Genomic DNA, 24,553 nt, shown 5'->3' with positions numbered 1-24,553 from the left:
TGTCCCAGTGTTTTGGCTGCATTTGATCTCACCTGATTTTTTACCATCATTAAATACTGACTTACCAAACCAGGTGTTGGATGATCTCTACAAATACCATGATGGAGATGGGGTGTAATGATCAGAGTGACATAAAACCACTATTGTTTTTGTAATAATTATGTTTGTATTTATTCTAATATTAATGTTTTACTGAGTAAATAAACCCTTGTCAGATAAGAAGCCTATTTATTTATTTAATTATTTAATTACTTGTTTGTTTGTTTATTGGCACAGTGCTGCAGAGCTGATTGTTCCGTCACAATCTAAACTGAACATCCTATGCTAAACATTCAAATCCCACGGGCAGGAAAGTACTAACCAGAGATCAGCCAGGGCAGGTCTCACCAGTGGGACTGTACATGTAAGAGAGGTTAAATGCAGGAATTCTTGCGTATAGTAGGGTAAATAATAAGCAATATTACTAGTAAAACAGTGCTGTAATCACAATAACACTCATGTTGTAGCAAGAAATATTGCTGCTGATGTGCTGACCTTCTTCATACCTACAGCTACAGTACACAAGAACCAATATTTCACTGTGCAGAGTCCTCCGATGAAAAAACCGAGTAATGTTTTAATAATAATCTGCATAACAAAGTTTTATTATTGGACAATAACCACAATAACCACCTGATGATTTATTACCTTACACTGCATGTGGACTTTGCTGGATACTCTCTGGGGAGGTTTTAAGGGCAGAACCTGTAGGACTTGTTCTAACATGTTGCTTCCTCTGTTCTTGTTGTGCTGTTTTCCTGCTGCATTGTCCTGGGCAATGTGCATCACCATCCGTCTGGAAACCAGAGCAGTGGGTTTCATCCTGAGAGAGAGAACAAGGGTGGGCCTGGGTGGGCTGAAATGACAGGTACTGTTGGGTTTCAGAGTGAACAGCTCTTGTTCTAAGGTGTTACAGTGCAGTGATAGCCATAGTTAGTAATATTAGAGAACTAATGTATACAGTGCCAAACTTTGGGAAAACACAGATTACGTATTTCTATGAATAAACCCAGCTGTAGACTAATGGATACAGCATCATCCTGGTCTCCTTGGCAAAGTTATGCCGACTCAGGTGAAAATGTAGGCTGTAACTGCAGCATTTCTTGCAGTAAATGTTATAAAAAAATGGGGTGTACTTTGTTCAGTTTCACTGCCACATTATTTTTCACCAGGTCAAGCGGAACCCCCTCTCGTCTCCTCTTTTGTCCCCCCCCCGGCCTTCCTTTGTTTCCAGCCTCATTAGTGCTTTCTGGAGGAGTCAGGGGAGTTTAGGAGTTCACTCTGGAGCGTTTTAGTCACTGGAGTGTTGAAAAGCTCTCTGCTGCTGCAGACTGTACTGATCTGTACCGTGGTGTACTATGCCAGTGTGTTTGTAGCGATGAGGAGGGGAAGTTACGATGATGTTGCTGCGCCGATACGACCAGTAAGTTCAGACTATTTGCAATAGCGTTTTGTTTTTTTTTTTTGCATTAATCTGCTTGACATGAATCACTTACAGCTCAAAATGTTGTAGTTAATAATGTTTAATTATTTCAATGTTTATTTACTTCTTGTTTTCTCTGATAAAGGCTTTTGCACATTACTGCATATGCAATGGAGGGTGATGTCCTGATTTATTAGCTAAAATCTGTCACTTGAAATCAGGATTGTACTGATATTTACATAGAGGTAAAGTTCATTGCCATGTTTGGTGCTGTAACATCAATGACACTATATTAATCAAAGTTACTAAGCTTTCTTCACTGCTGAGCACCAACACCCATGAGTCTGACTGTTTAAAAATGAATCAGTCACAGTTTGGTAATACAGAAGTACTAATACATCAGTATTATAAGCAGTCTTAGACTTAACTGAAAATGCACACTGTCATGTATTCAGTATATTTTAGGAAAAAAAAAATCTTGGTGCAGATACAGTATTGAGAAAGATTTTAGGCACCGGTTTGTCCACATAAATTTTAAATATTGTGCTTAGGAACAACCTCTACACAAAACATGTGTGCCTTCACACATGTAAAAGAAATTTTAGGAAACTATTAAGATGTAAATAACATTAGGCTAATGTCCAGAATGAAGCTCTAATATCATTCATACACAGAATGAAGCTCTAATAACATTAATATCCAGAATGAAGCTCTAATAACATTAATATCCAGAATGAAGCTCTAATATCATTAATATCCAGAATTAAGCTCTAATATCATTAATATCCAGGATGAAGCTCTAATAACATTAATATCCAGAATGAAGCTCTAATAACGTTAATATCCAGAATGAAGTTCTAATAACGTTAATATTCAGAATGAAGCTCTAATAACATTAATATCCAGAATGAAGTTCTAATAACGTTAATATCCAGAATGAAGCTCTAATATCATTAATATCCAGAATGAAACTCTAATATCATTAATATCCAGAATGAAGTTCTAATATCATTAATATCCAGAATGAAGCTCTTATAACATTAATATCCAGAATGAAGTTCTAATATCATTAATATCCAGAATGAAACTCTAATAACATTAATATCCAGAATGAAGCTCTAATAACATTAATATCCAGAATGAAGTTCTAACAACATTAATATCCAGTATGAATAAAGTACATTAAATTGTAGCTAGTAGCTAGCCAACTTGTCTAATTAAATACATTTGGGTAAAGCTGTTTTCTGATTTTTCACTGAACTGTCACTTTAAAGCTTTAGAAACAGAAGACTGTAGTCAACTGTTTGTGAAGCTTTAGTTACCAAGTCTAATGTGAGTACTGTGTGAAATGAAACTTGTCTGAGTGCTAATATTCCTTTTGTTTGGATTCTGCTGTGATTCTGCCCCCTAACCCACTTCCTGGGGAACTGGGGCAGTCTTAATAAGGCCTTAATAAGTGTAGCCATTCTAAGGTGCTGGTCCAAAACTCTGAACCTCTACTGCACTGTGGAAATAATTGCTTCTAACATCCCCAAATAATTTGTTTGGAAATATGGACAGCAGTCCAAAATATGATCCCTGTTTTGTCTTCCTCAGTGGGAGAGTAAGCTAAAAAACTCATACACATTATTTTTGGGTCGTATTAATAATGAGAAAAATGTTTTCTGGGGCAGAAGTAGTGCACTCCATACATCTTTAATAGTTGACAGCACTTACTGTATTGACCAATAAACACAGTAGAATGAGCTCAGTGCAGACCTGAGAAAGATGATTGTAGATTTACACAATTCAAGAATTTCTCTTGGAGACATTTCAAAACAACTGCAGATTCCAAGATCATTTGTTGTACATAAGTAAGTATGTTTATTGGGAGGATGCAGCCTCAGTTCTGGAGTTCTGAAAGACCAGTTTGTGTTCCTTACCAGAGAGGAAACTGTTCCGGAAGGGCAGGAACTAACAAGGCACAGGCCTGCTGTAAACTGGTAACTGCTGGAACATCTGGAACATTAGTGTCACTGTCTAAGGTCAAGAGTCTTTCACATCATCATGGACGACTGAGTGGCTGCCGTCCAAGAAAAAAGCCCCTGCTTGAAATTCACTGGAGTAAAGTTTGCAGCTGACCATATGGACAAAGAAAAGCCCTCTGGTGGGCTGGTTTTCTGTCGGTGGAGCTGATACTTTGCACAAAGTGGATGAAGTAATAAGGAACTAGGACTACCTCAATTATTCAGCATAACCTTTAGCAAAACAATCATCTAGATGTTAAGAACCTGGACTCAACTGGGTGTTCCAACAGGACAATGACCCCAAACACACAGGTGGGGATTGTGCTTGAAAGTTGGGTCATTGCCAGGAAACCAACCAATTCAATTAAACTCTACCAATCCTACCAAGAACAGTGGTCAAATATCCAACCTGAAGCTTCCTGATGGCTACCAAAACCACCTGTCAACTTGCTATAGGACATTTAACCAAATATTAGGTATGCTATAATCTTGCCCTGTGTGTATGATTTTGACCCGGTGTTGATTTATTTCAAATCCCCCAATTTGTTAAATCTGCATATTGTAAACTCTTGCTACTCCAGACAACAGTTCAAGAACAGTTCAAAGAAATATATAAAGAAATCAGTAGAAAATATTTTAAATGAAAACTTTTATAGTTATATAAATAATTGCTATGTCAGTATGGTACCATCATGTTAGGTTCCCTAACTAAGAGAATACTGAAGATGTATCCTTGAGGGTACCTTAGTCAGTAACCGTGTTTTTACCCTGTGCAATTTTAGGCTGTAGGACACCACATCTCAAAAAAACATATTTTTCACATTGCAGTATTTCAATAGTTGCTGATTACTATGGTTGTAAATGTACTGGAACCAATCCCTATAAAGACTACATATTTACTATAAAAAGTAAATATACTGGCGCTCGGTTAAGTGGAACCTTTAAGTTAGCTACATACCTTCTGTACCTGTCTGTCAGCCATTGATGGTGTCAAAGGACAGTTTTCATTCAGATACTTACTATGGCAAGTTTTCACATGCCCATCAGTTTGAATTAAATACATACTGAATAAACTGTTATTGTCTGATTTTATGAGCCACTGTTTGGCCTTAGCGCTGAGTTGGCTGTAATCCATGCAAATGACAGCATATTGTTTTTCATGACGGCACTCAAACAAGTGCTCATTGTTTTGGTTTGAATGGCTGTCCCAGAATGCAACGGTGCGGATGAGAGGTCCCTGACCAGGAAACACTGTAATTATGCTGCTCTGTGGTGTTTCGCATTCAGCGGCTGATCCACATCCACTTTAATTATCTGGCAGCGACACTAAAATTAATGGGCTTATTTCTCACTTACTAACACAAATACAAACAGACAGTTTTGTTGTTTTAGTTGTTTAGTTGGTGAAACATGAATCAGCCCTTTAGCCAGAAGTGGGCAGTACTGTGCCAGAAATGCCCCAGCGAGGTTAAATGGGTAAAACCCAGCTAAAGCCAATCATGCTGCTCACTCACTGTGTGCCTGAGCGCTGTGGTGACATGTCTACCAAACTGGCATTTATATTGCAAAAGTTTCAAATTCAGTTACAGTCATCGTCAGAGACTTCAGACTTTTGATGTGAAGCTTTCAGCCAAATGAATCTAGCACCCCTCATCATTTCAGTCTAATGTTCATAGCAGCTGACTTGTGCTATGACTACTGAAGTGGCTACTGAAGTGACTATATTAGCCTGTGAAGAGAGTGTGAATACTTATTTCAGAACTTTTACTCTGGCTAATAACTGTGAACCGTCTAAATAACACACTCAGCGGCAAAGTTACTATCATTCTGTGTCGGGGGGGCAAACCCTCGATTGGCATTAAAAAGTGTCTGTGGTGATTTACTGAATAGATTGAGCAGCTCTTTAGTAGTGTCTGCAAGAAAGAACTCTCCGAGACGGCCATCTTGGTGGAAAATAAGAAGTGCTTTATTGTGAAGTTGGTCAGAATACCTCACTGGAGTTGCTCCATTAATTACGGGTACAACTGATTCATTGAACAGGGACTCACTGAGCCACTAAATTCAAGTCCACAATGGCAGTAGCTGTCGAAATGTGCCTATGTCTACATGCCAAATGGCACCACGAACCCTGCAACACATGTTAGAACCACAGTCCAGATACAGCGCATGCAATCAACTTGGTCGGCGCAACCCAGAGTTCACCCGCAGCCACAATTGAAGTTATCGCAAACCCCTAATAGTGGTGCATGCCACAGTAAGATTAGAGCACTCTTCGCGTCTGAATGGATATTTTCTCTCTCAAATGTATTTTTTCTACAACTCCATGTTGCCCTGTCTGAGAGTAATGATCTGGTATCAGGTTTATATTTGTGTCTTAATGTTTAAAGTTAGTTCCTTGGTTAAGCACATCTGCACACATCAGTCGCAAGTGATTTACAATAAAACTCAGTGTGTAATTGTGTAATTATGTGAAATTAATGTAATTATATTTTTTGTTTTTCATTGCTAACAGTATGACTGAAAATTTTAAACAAACACTTTATGTACTTTCAGTGACACTTTTGGGGACCTGTGTTAGTTAAACAGTCCTTTTAACTGTTTTGGCTGATAGGTTTGGTCAGATTTACACTCATCAAAGTGTTTTAGGAGCTTTTACTTCAATAAATAATCATTTAAACTATGGCTAAAAAGCACAGATTAGAACTCTTATCTTTGTGGGATCCGTGCTCTACTAAAGCCATGGTTTCTGTTGCAGAAATGTCAGTCATGTTGTGATTCTCTGCTCACAGCTAGGAACTCAAATTCAGTGCATTCAAAAGTTCAAAAACACTGCTTTATGCTGCCCCTATGCCATTTCTGAAGTGGCTTCTGATGGCATTTACATGGAAGTAGCAGATAGCCTACTAAATTGGAAAACCCCCCAATAATAAAAAGTGTCAGTTTTACATCGCAATGAAAAAGAATGTTTTGACTTATAACAGTAGTACAACTTATATATATATATATATATATCTTTCAGCTTTTAAAAAGGTGCTTAAAGCTGTGGTCTCCATCTATGGCCTAGGAGGCCCACTGCCCTGCACATTTGGCATGTTTTCCCTGCTTTGATATGCCCACTCCAACTTAGTAAGTGCTCATTAATGAGTTGAGTAGTTAAGTAGGGACAGGACCACTGCTTTAAAGGATCCTCTACAAGAGGCTGTCCTTCACAGACAAGAGCCGTTTAATTAGCTCAAAAAAACATTTAAGTGTGTCCTTTTAGTTCTGATGGGATGGTTCTATACGATCCTATACATAACCCTTGAAGAACCCTAATTTTTAAAGGGTGTAGACATCTGAGTAAGAAGTGCCTCTGTTAGTAAATCTGCCCCTAACTTAAGTGGACTGCTTTTTTTTATTTGTCTTAAATCATTGGATGTGTGTTATGAACAGTTCAGACTGGACAGTAATGGTTTGGTAATTGATCATAAACAGATGTTCTGATGTTTTACAGCACATGCGCACTCTGGCCCAGCGGAGACGATCAGCTCCGACTCTGGTGTTTGGGAAAGCCCTGGGAATGTCCTGGTCCCCCATAAGGTACAAACCAGTCTGACTGGTAATGTGTATGTGGAGTCTGATTAAGGAAGTTTTAATGGAGAATTGTCAGTTGTCAGGTTGTGTTCTGGGTTGTTCATGTCCATTGTTCCTAAAAGAAGTGCTGCTGCTAAAATCACCACATTTTAAATACATACACGTAGTGTAATATCCATAAACTGTGCAAAGGTCTTGGATCATGTTTGGGGTCTAAATGAGAGTTTGTATGATGTTCTATTGTGCAGGGAGGAGGCTCCATACCCCATGGCTGTGGAGCAGAGCCCCTTTGTGCTCGGTCTGTCCACCGAGGACTCTGAGTTGCTTCTGGACGATACAGCCCAGCTGACTGAAGGATTGAAGACCAGAGAGCGGCACCTATTTCTCCTCACTGATGTGCTGGTCATCGCTAAGCTCAAGTAAGCCGCTCACCTTCCACTACACATAGAAACACTATACCTCAATAACCTCATAAAAATAATTTTTTTAAAAACTAAACCTAAAATTATGCTTCTTCTTTTTTTTTTCTTATATGAGTGTGATGCTGTATGTCTCACACTGGTCAAGGGTATTAGAATCCCCTAATTTGTGCTTCCACTCACTGGCCACATTATTAGAAACCCCTATGTTGTACTTCAACTCACTGGACACTTTATTAGAAACCCCTGCCTTGTGCTTTAACTCACTGGCCACTTTATTAGAAACCCCTACCTTGTGCTTCCACTCACTGGCCACTTTATTAGAAACCTTTACCTTGTGCTTTCATTCATTGGACACTTTATTAGAAACCCCTGCCTTGTGCTTTAACTCACTGGCCACTTTATTAGAAACCCCTTTCTTGTGCTTCAACTCACTGGCCACTTTATTAGAAACCCCTACCTTATGCTCCACTCACTGGCCACTTTTTTAGAAACCTTTACCTTGTGCTTTCACTCATTGCACACTTTATTAGAAACCCCTACCTTGTGCTTTAACTCACTGGCCACTTTATTAGAAACCCCTACCTGCTATGTGTGCCTCTATACTCACAGTGAAGTGCTTTCACTGCAGTGTTCCACTGTCCTGAACTGGCAGCTGAATGGTCAGGGAGGTGAGTCAGACTGGATTATAAGATATTAAACACACTATAAAACAGTCATTTTAAAAATGAAGGCTAAAATGAATTGTCACAATGTCACACTATAAGCCTATGATAATAGTATATTACGTCCACAATTTTTTTAACTTTTATTTAACAAAGAAACAAAACAATTGAATTGACTCTGGATCAAGGTTAAAAAACAGGAGTTGAGTTATTGCAAAAGGACAAGTCAAACATGCTGATTTGTATTAAAAACCTACAAAATAGGCTAACAAATGAACAGCAAGCTGTTGACATATAGTTTGCGGGCACGACCCCACTGGGCCTGTGTCTCTCCTCACTAACAGCTGGGCTGTTTTTGCCACAGCAGCTGATCTGAGGTCATTTCACGTCTCTCACGTTTGCTCTGTGACTTTTAGACAGAGGAAATGCGTCTTACAGCTAAACGCTTTTCATCTGATCAGGGTGTAAGACTCAGATTCAGCTACTTCCCCTTTGACTTATTGTATGGCATCCTCGGTTTAGCATGTTTACTGTGCCAAACTGAGCATTTCAGTTCTAGCTGGTGAGCTGATGTTCTAATCTGATCATTTCAGTGTTTTTATATGCAGCGCAATGTCTGACTTTGTTAACCTTTACCCTGCTCATTACTGTTCAGCTGATCAGAGATTTCAGAGATGTGGCAAGTTTTAGGGTTGATGTTACTTGTTTGATGTGTGTTAGCTGACTCATCACATAAAAATAAGTGATTTTAAGTGTTGTTGTTTTTTTTAAGACCTCAGCGCTCTCAAAAACATGCCCTTTAAGTGGCTAAATTGGTATTTTGTCATATAAGACACTGCAGAGAATAAAATTTTCAAAATTTTCAAAATTTCAATGTTTAAAACATTTTCCACCGAAACACTGATTTTCTTAGTACTTTATGTGGAAGGGATTCATGTGTAGCTACATATCAGCTTAGTTGGAAGTGGCTAGAACCTATCACAGGCCGATACACTAAAAGAAATGCTATTGAGAGAATTACAGTGTGGCAACTGGAAGACCAGAACTAGGGATGGGTGATGCATAGAGCAGGCTCAATACCTCTTTTTAAAATTTCTCTGTACTAATCTTTAACATGAGCTGTCTTAAGTTCAAGCTCTTGGTGCTCAAGAAGAGCATCTAAAAGTGCTATAATACTATTCACACAATCTCCAATGCCCCCCAGGAAGAAACATACAGTGTTACAGGATCATTCTGTTTTCCCTCAGATTTCCCATTTAGCATTTTCTGCTGATATTGCTGATATAACTTATTAATATCCAATATGCAATCTCTAGTGATGCCACTCATTTTCTTATCAGAGTAATATCCAGGCTAATATCTTAAAATAAATACAGATGCTTTGAAAGTTTTCTTGCACATGCACAGGGAACACATGTTCAGTGATGACCAGTAATGACCAGTCTTTTTTTTTTTCATTGGCAGTAAAAAAAAACTGGCGAATAAGCTTGTGGTGAAATAACTTCAAATTGGCCTCTTTCATAGAGAATCCACATTCTTGTGTGTGTGTGTGTGTGTGAAGCAGAGGGAAATGAATTTACTGCCTAAGGAAAACACTTAGTGTTGATATTTTCACTAAGGGACTGATTGTCAGAAAAAAAATGGCAGGATCAGATGTAATACCTCAGGATCTATCTGGCCCCCTCCCCGATGCCCAACTTTTTTGGACGTCCTGCCTCTGGATTGCACTTAACTTTAATCAAGACAGCACCAGAGCCAATGATAAAAGGTCCTAGCAGAAATTAAACCATTCTACACATAGTCACCCAGTGTTTTTGGCTTCAGACCATAATAAAATAATAAACGAGCTAGCAGCTAGCAGCATGACAAGTGAATAATATACTCTAGTCACCATCAGATAGACTGTTTCATATGATTAAAGCTTCTGAAGGTAGCTCCAGCTTTAGCAGCTACAAGATGAGGGTTAACTCAACGTGACGTGTGAAGAAAATCCTAGTTACTCTAGTCAGGATTCTTTGAAAAGGAACCGTTATTAACCAACTAACCACTGTTAACGTAAAGTTTTCAGTCTGGAGCAGCTGGACGCTGTCTTGTTCCTCTTTTCCACAACATTCTTTGAATAGATCTTATTTTGGGAAAAATGAAGAGCTTCTTTTTTCCATTGTATGAGTCAGGATGCAGAGTGGGGCAGTTTACAGACAGACATATCAAAGACGAGTTTGTTCGACAGTGGCGGGTGAACTCCATCAGCATGGCATAACTAATGGTACTAAACCTCAAACTGTAAAACTTGACCAAAGGAAGCATTTTATCCTTTTCTCATTAATCGACAACAGCAGTAAGATCTGTAACGAGTTTTCAGAATCCAAATGGGTGTTATGTTTAGCCTGCAGTATCCGTAGTATCTATAGTAACAAACCTGAGCCTAACCTAGATCAATCATTTCCTGTGCATAACAAATCCCTAAATGTACATTGAAAATAAAACTACTCATATCCTGTACATAACCTACACTTACACCTGCTTCTAACCCTAATTGGCCATTCTCAACCACACCTGACACAATATGCTGTCTAGACCGGTATTTGAGGCTAAATTACCTCATTTTACATACAGTGTTCGATTTTCTTCCGAACGCAAAACCACAGAGCATGCCAATCGTAACATCACCAAAAAATGATTAAAGCTGTTATCTCTGTTGGTTTTTGTTTTTTCCTCTTCAGGTCCTGTGCTAGTTACAGGCTGAAGCACAGAGTTAACCTGAAGGACCTTTGGGTGTGTACATTCAAAAGTGAGGATGATGAAGTAGAAGATGAGGATGGAGAAATTGATCCAAAGACGACCATCCTCCTGGTCTGGTCTCTCTCCCTCTGTCTGGTGTCTTTCAGGTGAGTCTGGCAGATTGTGAAGCAGCTCAATGTCTGTGTTTACAAAGGATAGTGTCACAAAATACACACAAATGCATCCATGTACACAATATTCAGCCTTATTTAAATATACACTGTCCAAAACTATCCAGAAACCTCTTTTGATTAGTAAACTCAGCTACTGTAATGTGCACCCATTGAAAAGCATTGACTAATAGAGCGGGATACTCTGGAGCAGCCACACATGAGCCTAAGGTCACGATGATGAATGCCAAGATTGAAGTAGAGGTGCACAAAGCCTTCCAGCACTGGACTGTAGAGCTATGGAACTGTGTTCTCTGGAAAGATGGAGTGCCATCCAGTATCTTTGGAATGACATGGAGTGGAACACTAGCAGTGGAGAACACTACTAGTGGAGAAACACTAGCAGGTGTCCTCAAATTCTGTGTTGCATGAAAACCCAAACTCATTTAGATTTCATTGCTTTCAAGTTCATCTGTTTTTTTTAAGTGAATTATGTTTTCAAGTAACAGACATTCACATCTCTCCATATGCTCCATAAGCATGCTGACTGATGTGTAAACTTTTTTTCTCAGCCACTTTGAGCAAACAGAGTATGTCTCTCCTTAGACATTGCTAGGATTGTTGTGGTTCAGAACAGATTCCCCTAATGATGACGCTGTAGCCTGGAGTGTTTCATTGCATCTATTCACAATGTAGGAGGGTAGTTTCAGAAAAAGGAGAAGTAGACATTTGAAATTTTGTAACAGGAACCCAGACAGAAGACAAATACTGGTATGGTCACATGTTGGCTAATGCTAAGGGGTATTCCACATCACATGAGGACTCTTAGCGTAAAATCGGCCAAGTGTAGGAAAAAAAAGAGGAACTTTTTGGCAGATGCCACCAAAATGCCACTATAAATGTTATGATCATTTCCCCCAAATGCAGTTAATCTTTATTATTTACATTTTGTTATACCTCAAGGAATATTTGGAGGCTCTTCCATTTGAAACTTTTTCCTTTGAGGAACCTTCAAGAACAGGTTTTTAACAGCACTTTAAGCTTCCTCCACAGTTTCAAACTGAAGAACCTCCAAATGTTCAGCATGGATCTCATACTTTTAAAAGTGTACACAATATACGTAGCTATAAGTAATACTTTTATTTTCATTTACTGTTCAATTTACATACATTTCTGGGCCCCAAATGCAGTCAAGGCATGTTTGGTGTCCTATACCCTCAAGGTGAGTGCTACTACTGTTTTTAGCAAGGCTGTATACTTTAATTTCAATGACAAGTGACAGATTTCAGCAACTGAGAGCTTGCATTAACATGTGTTTAAAGTTTGAATAGTATCTGTACAAACTTTGGCTGGATTCCATTTTGACCTTTAGCTCAGTTGCATTGGCAGTATGACCAGATTTCATTTCATCTTACACATGAAATGTTGTTTTCATTGCACTTCTGCTAACCTCCTGTAAACATGCTTGTCTAGACACTTTCGTTGGCTCGTTGCAAGAAAGCACTCTGTTAAGGGATAACTACAACTTAGTGTTTTGTGTTCCATGTTGTTTATCCTCTCACTTGATAGTGAACACTCAAATCAAGCACATGTTATTAAGATTATTCCAAGATACACTTCTGTTGAATGTGATTAAACTTGGCTTTTTTTAATGCAGCGAAATTAAACACATGTTGATGTAAAGTGTAAAATGTCAAGCCAAATGTAAACAAGTATAGAAAGAGAATGGAAGCGGACAAAGAATTTAGCCCTGGAGGACTCCGTTACTGAAATTTGGGGGACTAAGAAAGAGACATTTTAAGCTGGTGTGATCAAACCTGAAGATAAAAATGAATCAAGCATGTTCTTAGCTGTGCAAAATACATCAGTCCATGTGTGTACACTAAGAGAGCACTTTATTAGGAACACTTTAGTCCTCAAAACAGCCCCAATTCTTCGTGGCATTCCTTTGAAATCTGGTCCTTGTTGATATGATTGCTGATGCTTAAAGTAACCATTAGAAGATGTGTAAATTGTGGTGATAAATGGATGTCATCAACAAGTTATTTTTGATCACACTAGAATATATTGTGGTTGTGGTGAGACTGCACTCAATGATTCTTCACAAATGATTCTCTGAGTGATACCATAATAGAAGCACTTTTGGTTCCATAGAGAACCATGTTTGTAATAGAGATGTGTGTGAGTGTGAAGAACCTACTAAAGGTCTTAACAACATTTACTTGATGGACAGGTTCTTAACCAGTGTAAAGGTTCTTTCAATCTCTATTATAAGAGTATATGACTCTTTACAACGCATGAATGAAAACAGTGACCCTTGTGTACACCATCCATTTTGACATGGAAAATTTTCTTACGCAGCAGCCCATGTGTAGTAACACAGCACTTACACCCGCTATACACTTTCTATCACTGCACGGCCTTCCTTCTGTCCCAATTAAGACCTCAAACCTCTCAGGTGCTGCAGCATCACAGAGGGAGAATTTCCATTTGTCGGCAGAGTTTCGAGCTAAAAAGAGGAAGTGGCGGTGTTGCCATGACGCTGCATCCTGTCCCCATGACTGTATGTCGTTTCCTTGTTAAAAGAGGGCGAGGGCTAATGTGATGTGACTTCTGCTTGTGGACTAGTAACTCAAACCATGCTGTTATTTTACCTGCAGTTCTCCTGAGGTTAAAGAACGCTGGTTAGATACTCTTCACAGGTGAGCACTAAAACTATGTTCCTTACACATCGCTTTAGCTTTCGAGCTTTTATTTACCTCAGTACCAGAAATACTCAGGTAATTCCAGACATATCAGGCACAAACACTGATATGCACTGATATACAAAAGCACACGTTGCACCATGTGTTACTTGGTAACAAGAGTGGCAGAACTGTATTTATTGTTTTGCCTACTTTTTATTCTGTTTAACTTATTTTGACATATTTTCATTTGTTAGGTGTTATTTACCTATATTTTATATATATTTTGTAAATCTGAATTCAAGTTAGATATATATATTAATTTTAATGAATGGTTGTTCTGGAGAAATTATACTATTCATGTATTATGTTCATGCAATGTATGTATTATGTCATTCATGGATTATTTGCATTTGAATATAGCTGCTGTCCAATGAAAAATCTCCATTTTTGTCTATTTTTTGAGTTTTGTCCATGATTTTGAACCCTGTGGGTGTAAACCACCCTGTGTACTGGACTCCGTACACTGTGTAAATCATTCTGGATAAATGAATCAATAGAAATGCTCTAAATTACTTAAACTCTTATTTTACAGTTACTTTCATTCAATTTTGAGAACATTTTTTCATTCTGATCACCGTTTTTCATTGGACAATGACAATGTGCAGATACATTATGTTAGTTTTAATTCAGTTTACAGTTAAGCAATAAAATGTCATCAGGTTCATGCATTGACATTTACATAGAAAGCTCATTGCTGATTGTATCTGAAGGGACTTTTCACATAGGGTGATATTTGTATTAGACTATGATATTGACCAGCATCCTAATGGTCATATCACATTTCTTAAAATAGAATGAACCTGAACTGTACAAAACTGGACTTGAAGTGTCCATTTTTTATAAGTGAGCATGTTGGGTCATCTTATGCTGCTTGAAAATGGCGATGAAGTGGCTTGTTCATTTTTAGTTTTGTCATTTAGGTTTCATAGCTAGTCATTTATTTATGCTTGAATATGTTTTCTGTGTAATTCATTCATATTTCTGTGTCTATTTGGACATTATGTTGCTTCATCTTACGGTTCAGTCGCTGGATTGCATGTTAGAGGATATCACTCGTATTTAACTTAAAAGCTCAGCATGTGTAAAACCACTTTGTTTACAAGTAAAAAATATTGCATATCATAACAGGAAAGCCAGGGAGGCGAGAAAGCAGACTGGTTGCTGTTCTCCACCCACCAGTGTCCTCATGAAGGTCCTGAGCAGCACCACTACTGTATGTATAGTTACTGCTCTCAATAACATTCATGAGTTTTTTGTGTGTTGTTTGTAAATATTATAGTAATATACAGTTTTAGCCTATGAACTGATATGTCACTCATATGTATTTCACATTTCATCTTTTATAGAATAAAACTCTAACTGCAGGTGGAATGGACTCTATTATTGAGTTGCCTCTTCAAGTGAGTATTAGGTTAATTTTCTTTATGATACTTCATCAAAAAGTCAATAAAAGTGGATGGAAGTTTCTCTCTCTCTCTCTCTCTCTCTCTTTATATATATATATATATATATATATGTGTGTGTGTGTGTGTATGTGTGTGTGTGTGTGTGTGTGTGTGAGAGAGAGAGATGCAGCATGTACAGCAACGTGAATGTGGTTAATATGTGTGTGTTCTTGGCACACACGGTCACATGGCACACACGCACACTTTGTTCACATACTAACCACCCAATGTTCTTCAGGGCAACGGAATCTCCGCCCTGCAGAAGGAGCTGTGCAAACAGGAGACCCAAACTGAACAGAGCATGGGTGAGTTTCATCTGATTGTACACCGTACATGTGGTTAGGGGCCCTCCGGAGACTGGCAATGAAACTAGGGGGGTGGAAGAGTGAGGGAGAGACAGAGAGGGAGCGAGAGCATGAGAATGCTTGAGAGAGAAAGAATGAGAAAGGCCAATATAAAGGCAAAGAGAGACAGAACAGCAAAAGAAAAGAGACAGACAAGAAATGAGATTGCAAGAAATAAATGAAAGTGTGAAAGATGTAAAAGGAGATAGAGTGTGAGAAAAGGAGATACATAAAAGTGTGTGAGAAAGCGAGAGAAGTAAGAGAGGAAATGGGTAGAAAGCATTCAGTTGCAGTGTAGGAGAGAAAAGTAAAAGAGGAGAGAAAGAGAAAGAAAGTGGTGTATAGAGACTTGGAGAGCGAGATGGCCCCTCCAAAACAAATGTATTTGTTGTATTTGAAACTGCCTCAGTGTGTCATGGTGATGATAGGTTTGGTGCTTTGAAGCTCAGAACAGTGTGATAACATCTTGCGACAAGTTCAGAGTGTTTGGCTGACCTTCTCCACACCTACTAAGATCTCCTTAGATTCTATGTGTCAGGTGCTCCAATTGACCCAGAAAGCACTGCTGCAGCCTCAGTCAAGCTATAACCAACCTGCCTGTCCTCTCTGTGTCCTTCAGCAGATCATGAAGGCAGCGCTGGGTGTAAGAAGAGCTTTCTCTCCCCTTTTTCTCTCTCCTTCAAGCTGAAGCGGAGCTCCACACACAGCGGCCTGCCCACACGCTCAGAGAACAGGAAGAGCCTGCTGTTTGGCCAACCGCTGTCCAGAGACACCACACTGCCCAAACCCATAACAGTACGTATGTCTGCTTTTACACATACCACCAGTCAAACGTTTGCACTCGACCTGAATGAATGTAGGTTTTTACGTAGTGGTAGATCTGAAGGCCTGAAGACACAACTTTTGAAATGTAATGGAAATTGTGGACTGTTTTATTATATATTTGATTATGAACGATTTATTATCAAAACAAGATTATATCTTATTTTGAAAATCATTTCAGGATGCCCCTCATCAGCGAACTGATTGTACTGCATCAGTACTGCATTAAGGCAAAGGAGGGGCTAGTGTAAGGATTGTAAAATAGGAGATTTATATGCTATGTAATAGCTCTGATGCCTCCACTATTATTCCACAACAAGGGAAAACAGTACGCATCAAGGGAAACCCTTCTTAAAGCAGGTGAATCCAAACATTTAGCTGGTATTGGTGGTGGGGTTTTTTTTTGTCTCATTTTGTCTCATTTCATTCATGCTAAAATGTCGGTCTACAGAGTGATTTCCTCATTCGGCCTTCAGCACAGCCACCCAACCATCTAGCACAGAAACCTACAAAGCAGTTTCCTCATTTTCACCTCTAAGTATAGACATCTAACTTCTAGTGTAGTCTTCTTATTAAAGCTGTTAACACTTACAGATTGAGATGTTAAGATCTGTCTCATTTACTCTCTGGACCAAAAGCAAATGGTGTAATAATGAAGTAGTACCTGCGTAATTCAGAGAGCACTAGAAAAAGCTAGATAAGGATCCCCTGACTATTTTGGTTCAAAACATCTCTGCGATTTAATTAGCAGGCAGGCTGAGCTGCAACTGGCAGCTTCACCTCAGATCTAATCAAATGCTGCTTTCCCTTAGATAAACTGCTCTGTCGGTTTTAAGTGAACTTCATGTTTTCATCTCCAGCTCAGTGTCAATGTCTAAAACCCCTCAGCTCAGACAGTTTTAGTTTCCAGCTGTTACTGCTTTGCACTTCTACATCTCTTTTTTATGGCAATCTACTGTATATGGTGTTTTTAATGACTTCCTGTTATGGGTTTTTTTCTGGCACATTGTTGTTGCTCACCACATTGTTGACTGGATAACATGAGCATTAGCATTCATAAAGACACACAACCCCTATGTTGGCCTTTCATGGCAACTGTATAAGCAAAGCCTTATAACAACTGGCATCAGTGGTCATAAGGCTTTCGTAGGTGCAATTACATCAACATTGGCAAAGGCAGCTCTTAAGACAACTTGGAACAAGTGTTTATGTAGGTTTATGAAGTCAGATGAGATGTAAGGTGCCATGTAGCTTTACAAAGGTTGCTTGTCAGTAAGGTGTTACTGGTTATTGTTTATTGTTGACAGACATATGCAAAGTCAGCACTGTTACATGTCTTGAAGAGATTTTGTGTCATGGTTTGTCATCTTTTCTTCCCCAGGAGCTCCTTGTGCTGCTCTGGAGGAAGGGCCCGGCCACTGAGGGCGTTTTCAGAAAGGTCTGTAACAGTAGGAACCTCAGTGCAGTCCGTGATCAGCTGGATTCCGGAGCTGATGTGGACATGGAGGCCCTGCCTGTGACTCTCCTGGTTGGACTGTTGAAGGTAAACAGTTAAGCTGTAAAAAATGCACTTTGACATATCAGTCTGGGAATGTTAGAATGGATGTCATTAAACGAGTCACTGTTTTGATTGGGTCTTAATGGCAGACGTTCCTGAGGGAGCTTCCTGGCAGCCTGCTGGTGGCCGACCACTATGACAAGTGGATGGAGGTTCTGGAGAAGGAGGAGACAGAGGAGAAGCAGAATGAGCTGAGGAGGTAAAATCTCACCTTTATTAGAAACCCCTCCCTCATACTTCTAATTGCTGGTCACTGGACTATGGTTACAGACAGTTGATTAGGCTCTGGTTCTGACCAGAGGACTGCTGTTGCCCAGAAATGCTTGGGGTGGTGGTGCTTTCTGTTATGGTAGTGTCACCGCTAGGTTGAGAGTGGGTCCACAACCCAAAAATATTCAGACAAAAGAAGCTCTGTGGCCTAATGAAGGGCTAGAGGATGGCTAACATCAACTGTGCATCAACAGATGGGTGTTTCCGATAAGGTTAATGCAGTTATGTTCTTCAGGGCACATAAAACACATTGCAAGAAAGCCCCTAACTTCCCTGGTTGAAAATGAAAGAGGAATATAAGGTGGGGCTTTCAAGTGCACTTTTTTCAGTCCGAGCAAATTAGGGAAGAAGCACATGTCAGTGTCAAAATGTCAGATAGTGACTTCTGCTTTTTTCTTTTTTTCCTTTTCAGTCTAAACAAGATAAGATGTTTTAAATAAGCAGCGAGAAAAGAGCAGAAAACTGATTCTTCCTGTGTTTGTTTTTTTGTGTGTACACTGCAATAATAGCCTCCTGGCAAGCGAGTGAACTTAATCCGAATCAAGTAAATATATCTGAGACTGATATAAGTAAGAAAGCTCTTTCCTGATTGGCAGCTCTGTTTTATGCCTCATTCAGGAGCAGTCCTTTAACTTTAGCATCCTTCAGCTTAGCAAGGCTAAATTGCTGTAGGCTGAGTAGGTGGATACTCGTGAATTCATAACGGGCTGTGCTTGCAACTTGGTTTCTATACACACGACTGTACTCAGGAGTGAATAGCATATTTAGAAATGTTAACAGTGTTACACAACAGTATATAAGATATATATCAATAATAGCATATTCTTACAGCTGTCCCCTAATCGGCTATATTAGATATATTGACTAATTAAAGATTAAAGAAGATATCACTTGCCAAGGTAACATTTTACAGTCTACCCAGAGTCATGAAGAACATTTTATGTATTGATTTATTATACATTTTCCATTTTTCCATCTGTCTGTTTAGAATGGTGAAAAAACTCCCTGAAGCCAATGGCCTCCTGCTGCAGTACGTGCTGTGTCTGCTCCGCCACATCGCCCAGAGATCAGAGAGCAACAAAATGGACACCAAGAACCTGGCAGTGTGTATCGCCCCAACCCTCCTGCAGGACAGCAGCCACATCATGGAAGTCAGCAAGGTCGAAAAGGTTAGACTACCTGTAGTCTCAGTATTACTAAGCCTGTTCAGATCACCTGTAGTCTCAGAGTCTCAGTATTACTAAATGCTGTTTAGATCAAAGCCTGAGAGCGATGTGCATCTGCTGTGGTTTCTGCTGCACCAAAACCCACAGCATTTGAGTTTTCAGAAAGGGCACAAGACTGTTTTTGTTTGCTCGGGTTTGGGTGCTTTGTATACAGCTTACATTAAAACCAAAAGACTGAGAAAGTGGGAATTAAAAAACAACTCCAAAATAGTGCAAAAGACGCCGCTAACATTTAGACCAAAGTGCTTTTTGCTTTTTGCTTTTATACTGACAGGAAATAATCATCCACGTATCAGATCTGCATCAGATCTGTGGGTGAAATGCTCACGAACTCTGCTCATAGGTGTGCAGCACTGCAGTGGAAAAATTCATTGTAAGCCAGCCCAGCTCTGTTTCTGTAAAATACATTAAAAGGCACACCTCATTAAAGCTATACTCACTAAATGAAGAGTTTGATGTGGCTGCTGTTTGAAACTCATTGTTTTTATGATGTCACGAAAACCAGTGCATTTACATGTGTCCACTTATTTAGCGTTAGTGTTTAAGGCATCTCATTAAAACAGGATGCTTCTGAGGGAATAAGTGGAGTATGTGGCAACTGTGGCATTAAAGGTGATAAGCTGACTAATAGGAGAAACAATGAAGTGTAGAATATGCACTCCTTTCTAAGTATATGCTATTTCCAGGGGTGAATCTTACTTTCACTCTGAGAGACTGTGTTTATTTTTGTAGTCCTTGGTGAATGAGTCAGGTACTTTAGGGCAGGAAAATCCCCAAAATCCCCAGGACACAATGAGAATGTATACTACACAGGATGTACCAAATTAAACCAATGCGGTATTTACTATCCTAATGTCTCTATACCCATGTCAATTTTAGGTGACCAACTTGACCCAGTTCCTGATCGAAAACTGCTGTGAGATCTTTGGAGAAAACATCCTGAGTCTTCTCGGGGACCCAGAAGAAGAGGAGCTGGGAGATAACTCAGGTACAGACAAATTGTTCTCTTATGATACTGAATAGACACAGCAGACGTTGTCTGAATGTTTCTGGATTTATATGTTTATTTATATAAACTAGCTCTAAAAATTCTTAGAAGTCTTACAAGATTCGAAATCCATGTACAGGTGTGTTTAATGCTAAATGTTCTTCAAAGCATAGTAAATGTCTTGTAAGGTCTGATCACACACACGTACAGGGGACAGCACTGAATACTGGCATTGCTATGTAGTGTTTTTTAACTGTAAATATACAGTTGTCATATGCTGACGTTTGGGCACCCCTGTTCTGTTTTGTTTTCTAAGTGAAAATAAGTAGTATATAGTATATATATAAAATATAAGTAGATTTTTTTATTTAACATAACGTATGCAATGTGTCTTTCTGCACACTGCATTTTCGGTTAATGTGAATGTAATATCTCTGAAAGTGATGAACATCTACTATACATGTCATTTGACCAAACTTTTGCATGAGACTGGAACATTTGATGCACAGTCTGTGTCACTACGCTTTACGCTGCACTTTTGCAATGTAAATGTATGGCATGTACATAGAACAATAACTTCAAAGCATATAACATATCAAAGCATATAACTATCAAAGCATAATAAATTTCTTCCCTTCTGCTTAAAAACTAGTTCAAGGTTTAGAATCTGCATTTTCTACACAATTTCTCCCCTTGCTTAAGGAGTTAAAAAATCCACTGCTGATTGTCTTTTGCATCAAAACCTTAAAATTGCAACTTTTGTTTTTACACAGACTCCATGTCTTCACACCAACATGACTCGGCCTACGACAGTACAGACCCTGACGGAGACGGAGAGAGCGGGGAGGCACTGGGGCGGCAGGAGGAGGAAGAGGGGGCTCTGGGTAACAGCCAGATTCGAATCGAGTATACTCCCGTTCCCTCCTGCTCCTCAGACGCAATATTCCAAACTTTCACCAAACCCTTCAACCGTCGCTGCTCAGAGCCCACCATTTTATCCTCAGCAGCTATTAAGAACCTACGAGGCCTGGCACGGAGCCAAGACGACTGTTCCTCCCCTAGGGAGGAGTACAAGGAACAGCCACTGAAGAAGCAAGTCTCGGACGACTCTTTTCTGCACCCACAGAGCTGCCACAGGAAGCTTGCTGGGAACCTCAACATGGACACTGCGGTTAGCGTTTCAGCACCAATTTCCAAGGCTTGCTCTTGCTCGTCCTCATGCTCCCTAGAAAGTGCTGCCTCAAACATGTCCGAAACCTCCGTGTTCATGGTGGCCAGTTCCCCTCTGCCGTCGCCGGCCAGCCAGAGAAAGAGCCAAACCACATCCAAGCCAAGAGCAGATGCGACTAAAGCAGATTTAGATTTAAGGCGCCATTCTTCGCCCTTCAAGAGAGCTAAAAGCTTGGGAAGCTTCTCCACCACCAGGGGGAGCACTAAGAAAGTTGATTCTCAGAAAGACACCGCATTTTCATGCGAGACTCTTCAGGAGGACTCTCAGAACGAAGCCGAAGGACTGGAGGAACCCATTAGGCGCCAGCGGCCGCTCTCTGCCATCGAGGTCTTCCAGCACGTGGACAGTCGAACTCCTAGCTGCCCGCCATCCTACGAGCAGACCATGCTTTCTGGAGTCCTGCCAGCACCCCCTCAGTACCGAAAAATGACAGTGTATGAAGCCATCGAGCAGGGCAGGAAGTCTCGTCCCATATCCATGAACGATTACATCCTGGACTCTGGCCCTACTAGCCAATTTATGGACTTGGACTCAATTGCAAACTCAATAGACAATAGCATGGGTCAGCAGAGGTCGTTCAGACAGAGAGCTATGTCTGAGTCTGTAGCCCGCACAAGGATTGAAAAAGTGAACCGTAGGTGCAGCCAGCCTGTGTTTGAGGAGTTCTCCTACGCAAAGGAGTCATACGTGTAAATAATTAAATGTTTTGCTCAAGCACTATTGGAGCTGGATTACTTTTCCCAGCTGAGGTTCTGTAATGCAATCGGTGGGATTTGACTGGCTGAATGGACTGAATCACATATTGGTGTAACTTTCTCAAATTCCCACAGATAACCTGGATTAAAAAGTCATTGATATTTATATCTGTGTTATGCCACAGGAAACACTCCACAATTATTGCTGTCAGATTGGGAAAAAAATCATACTTGATTAAAATCATTTCAAAATGATCAATGTCAGGCTTAAATGATGTATATTCATACTGGATAAAATCACTCTGCCGGATTACTAAAACTGATACTGTCTGCAGATTCATACTGGGTTATAATCAGTCCACAGTTTTTACTGTAGACACTGTAAATACACCATGCAGATTCATACAGAATTAAAATCACAGATTTTGCAGCTAATCACACTTTAATCCAGCTCCAATAGGACTTTGCACTGTGTACACATTCTGCAATCTATCAAGTTGGCACATCTGGTGTAGTGCTGTCGTGTTCTAATTTGTAACCGCTATTTAATATGCTAATGTAAAAAATAGTCGTTCTGAAATACTGCCAGTGTGAAGCTATGTAAATAGATGTATTAAAATTATTTTTTTATTCTTAGTTTTTTTGTATCTTTCTCTTTAGACACTCTTTAGATATGATGGCACTTGTATATTAGAGATGTTTGTGGTTTTTATGTTATTCTTCCACCTTTTCACTACAATAAACATTGTTGCCTTTACTTTTGTGTTCTATGGGAGTTTATCTACATCTCTCCTCCACTCACAGACACACAGGAAACTGCCTGCCTAAAATCCGCTTATATGGATTCTGACACTATATGACATGATTATTACCTAGTTGGCCAAAATGATTTATGAGCATACAAAGGTAGGCCACATAACTACCAGCAACAATTGTAGCTTTTATCAGGGATGTGGACTCATCAGTCAGTGATTCTGACCTGTGACTTAAACCTGACAAAAAACACCAACAAACCTGCTGAAATTAGCACCACAAAATGTAATGTAGTAAATGAAGAAAACCTTCAAATTCCACACTTAGCCTGTCACTTTTGCTACGCTCATGCACATTATTACTGCAGTGTTGTCTGTATCAGCAGCTTGTAGAATAATAAATAATAATTAATGAATTGAAGATGTGACTAAAGCACTCGCCTGTCCTCTCTGTCTCTTAGAGTGTTGCGTAACAGAGCTGACAAAGCTTCATTGAGAACAGCGTGTTCTGCTGCAGAGAGAGGAAGTCTGCTGTGATCATGAGGACAGATTTGGTTTTTCACTGAATTCGGTCTGCTGCCTCTGTGCCACCATTTCCTCTTGCTTAGTTTAGAACAGCACCAGTGACAGAGTGCAAAATGAGAGTAGTGCAGCTTCTTTCACGAGGAGCATTAGTTGAATATTCAAATGAACATAATGCAGCACGGCAGCCATTACACAAATGATCACATTAACTACCATGTCTGAATATGCTTGGTAGAGTTGCAAGACAAAGTAAGAGAACCCTTTGGATTTACCTGGATTTCTGCATTGATGACTAATAAAATGTGGTATGGTCATTATCGAAGGCACAATTACGGACAAACATAATCTAACTGAACTAATAAACACATAAACAAGCAGTTGCATAGTTCCACAGTGCAGGCTAGAAAAAGTAAGTGCACCTCCATGTTTATGACTTTTGTTGCACTCAAGAATGATTCCAGCTGGAAAGACTGCAAAAGTAGTGCTCAACACCTGGGTGCAAATTGTAGAAATTGTATACAGAATAGAGTAAATTCAGAACTCTGGCTACTCTCTCTGGACGTGAGAAAAACCAATGTTTAAGTGTTGACTATAGAAAAACACTGAACAAGATAATATTCATTTAAGGACATGATGAAGGAAGCCACTGCTATCCAAAAATGTTCCACAATGCTTCTGGAAAAATGGACAGATGAAACAAAAGAGTCACTTTTTAGCCCAAAAGCACAAAGCAACTGTGAGGCATAGTGGAGGGAGCATTTTGATTTGGGGCTGTTGCGCTGGATGCCTTGTAATCATCATGGGAACAAGACAATGACCCAGAGCACACAAGGAAATCAACTAAACAATGGCTGAGCAGAAGGTTTGTGTTTTAGAAAGGCCAAGTCAGAGTCCTGACCTTAACCCCTGTTCAGATGCTGTGGCATGACCTGAT

General features: G+C 39.6%; 1 protein-coding gene across 3 annotated transcripts; it reads left to right on the top strand.

The window, feature by feature from the left end:
* Positions 1-1,029: 1,029 nt before the first annotated feature.
* Positions 1,030-23,062, top strand: tagapb (T cell activation RhoGTPase activating protein b). Of its 3 annotated transcripts, none has more exons than XM_072687464.1 (14): positions 1,030-1,462; positions 6,962-7,047; positions 7,290-7,460; positions 10,849-11,013; positions 13,677-13,718; positions 14,892-14,976; positions 15,110-15,163; positions 15,447-15,513; positions 16,175-16,347; positions 17,756-17,917; positions 18,022-18,131; positions 19,191-19,371; positions 20,308-20,416; positions 21,190-23,062. In XM_072687464.1, exons 1-14 carry the CDS (start codon positions 1,418-1,420, stop codon positions 22,338-22,340), a joined length of 2,601 nt encoding a protein of 866 aa, XP_072543565.1. In that variant the 5' UTR covers positions 1,030-1,417; the 3' UTR covers positions 22,341-23,062. The 3 variants fall into 3 exon arrangements, with proteins under 3 accessions (XP_072543565.1, XP_072543546.1, XP_072543555.1); XM_072687445.1 differs by having other exon boundaries at positions 16,172-16,347; XM_072687454.1 differs by having other exon boundaries at positions 1,128-1,462; positions 6,943-7,047; positions 16,172-16,347.
* The last annotated feature ends 1,491 nt before the right edge of the window (positions 23,063-24,553 follow it).

This window comes from Salminus brasiliensis, chromosome 1, assembly GCF_030463535.1.
Source record: "Salminus brasiliensis chromosome 1, fSalBra1.hap2, whole genome shotgun sequence".
Taxonomy (NCBI): Eukaryota; Metazoa; Chordata; class Actinopteri; order Characiformes; family Bryconidae; genus Salminus; species Salminus brasiliensis.
This window is presented reverse-complemented; position numbering and strand designations above follow the sequence as displayed.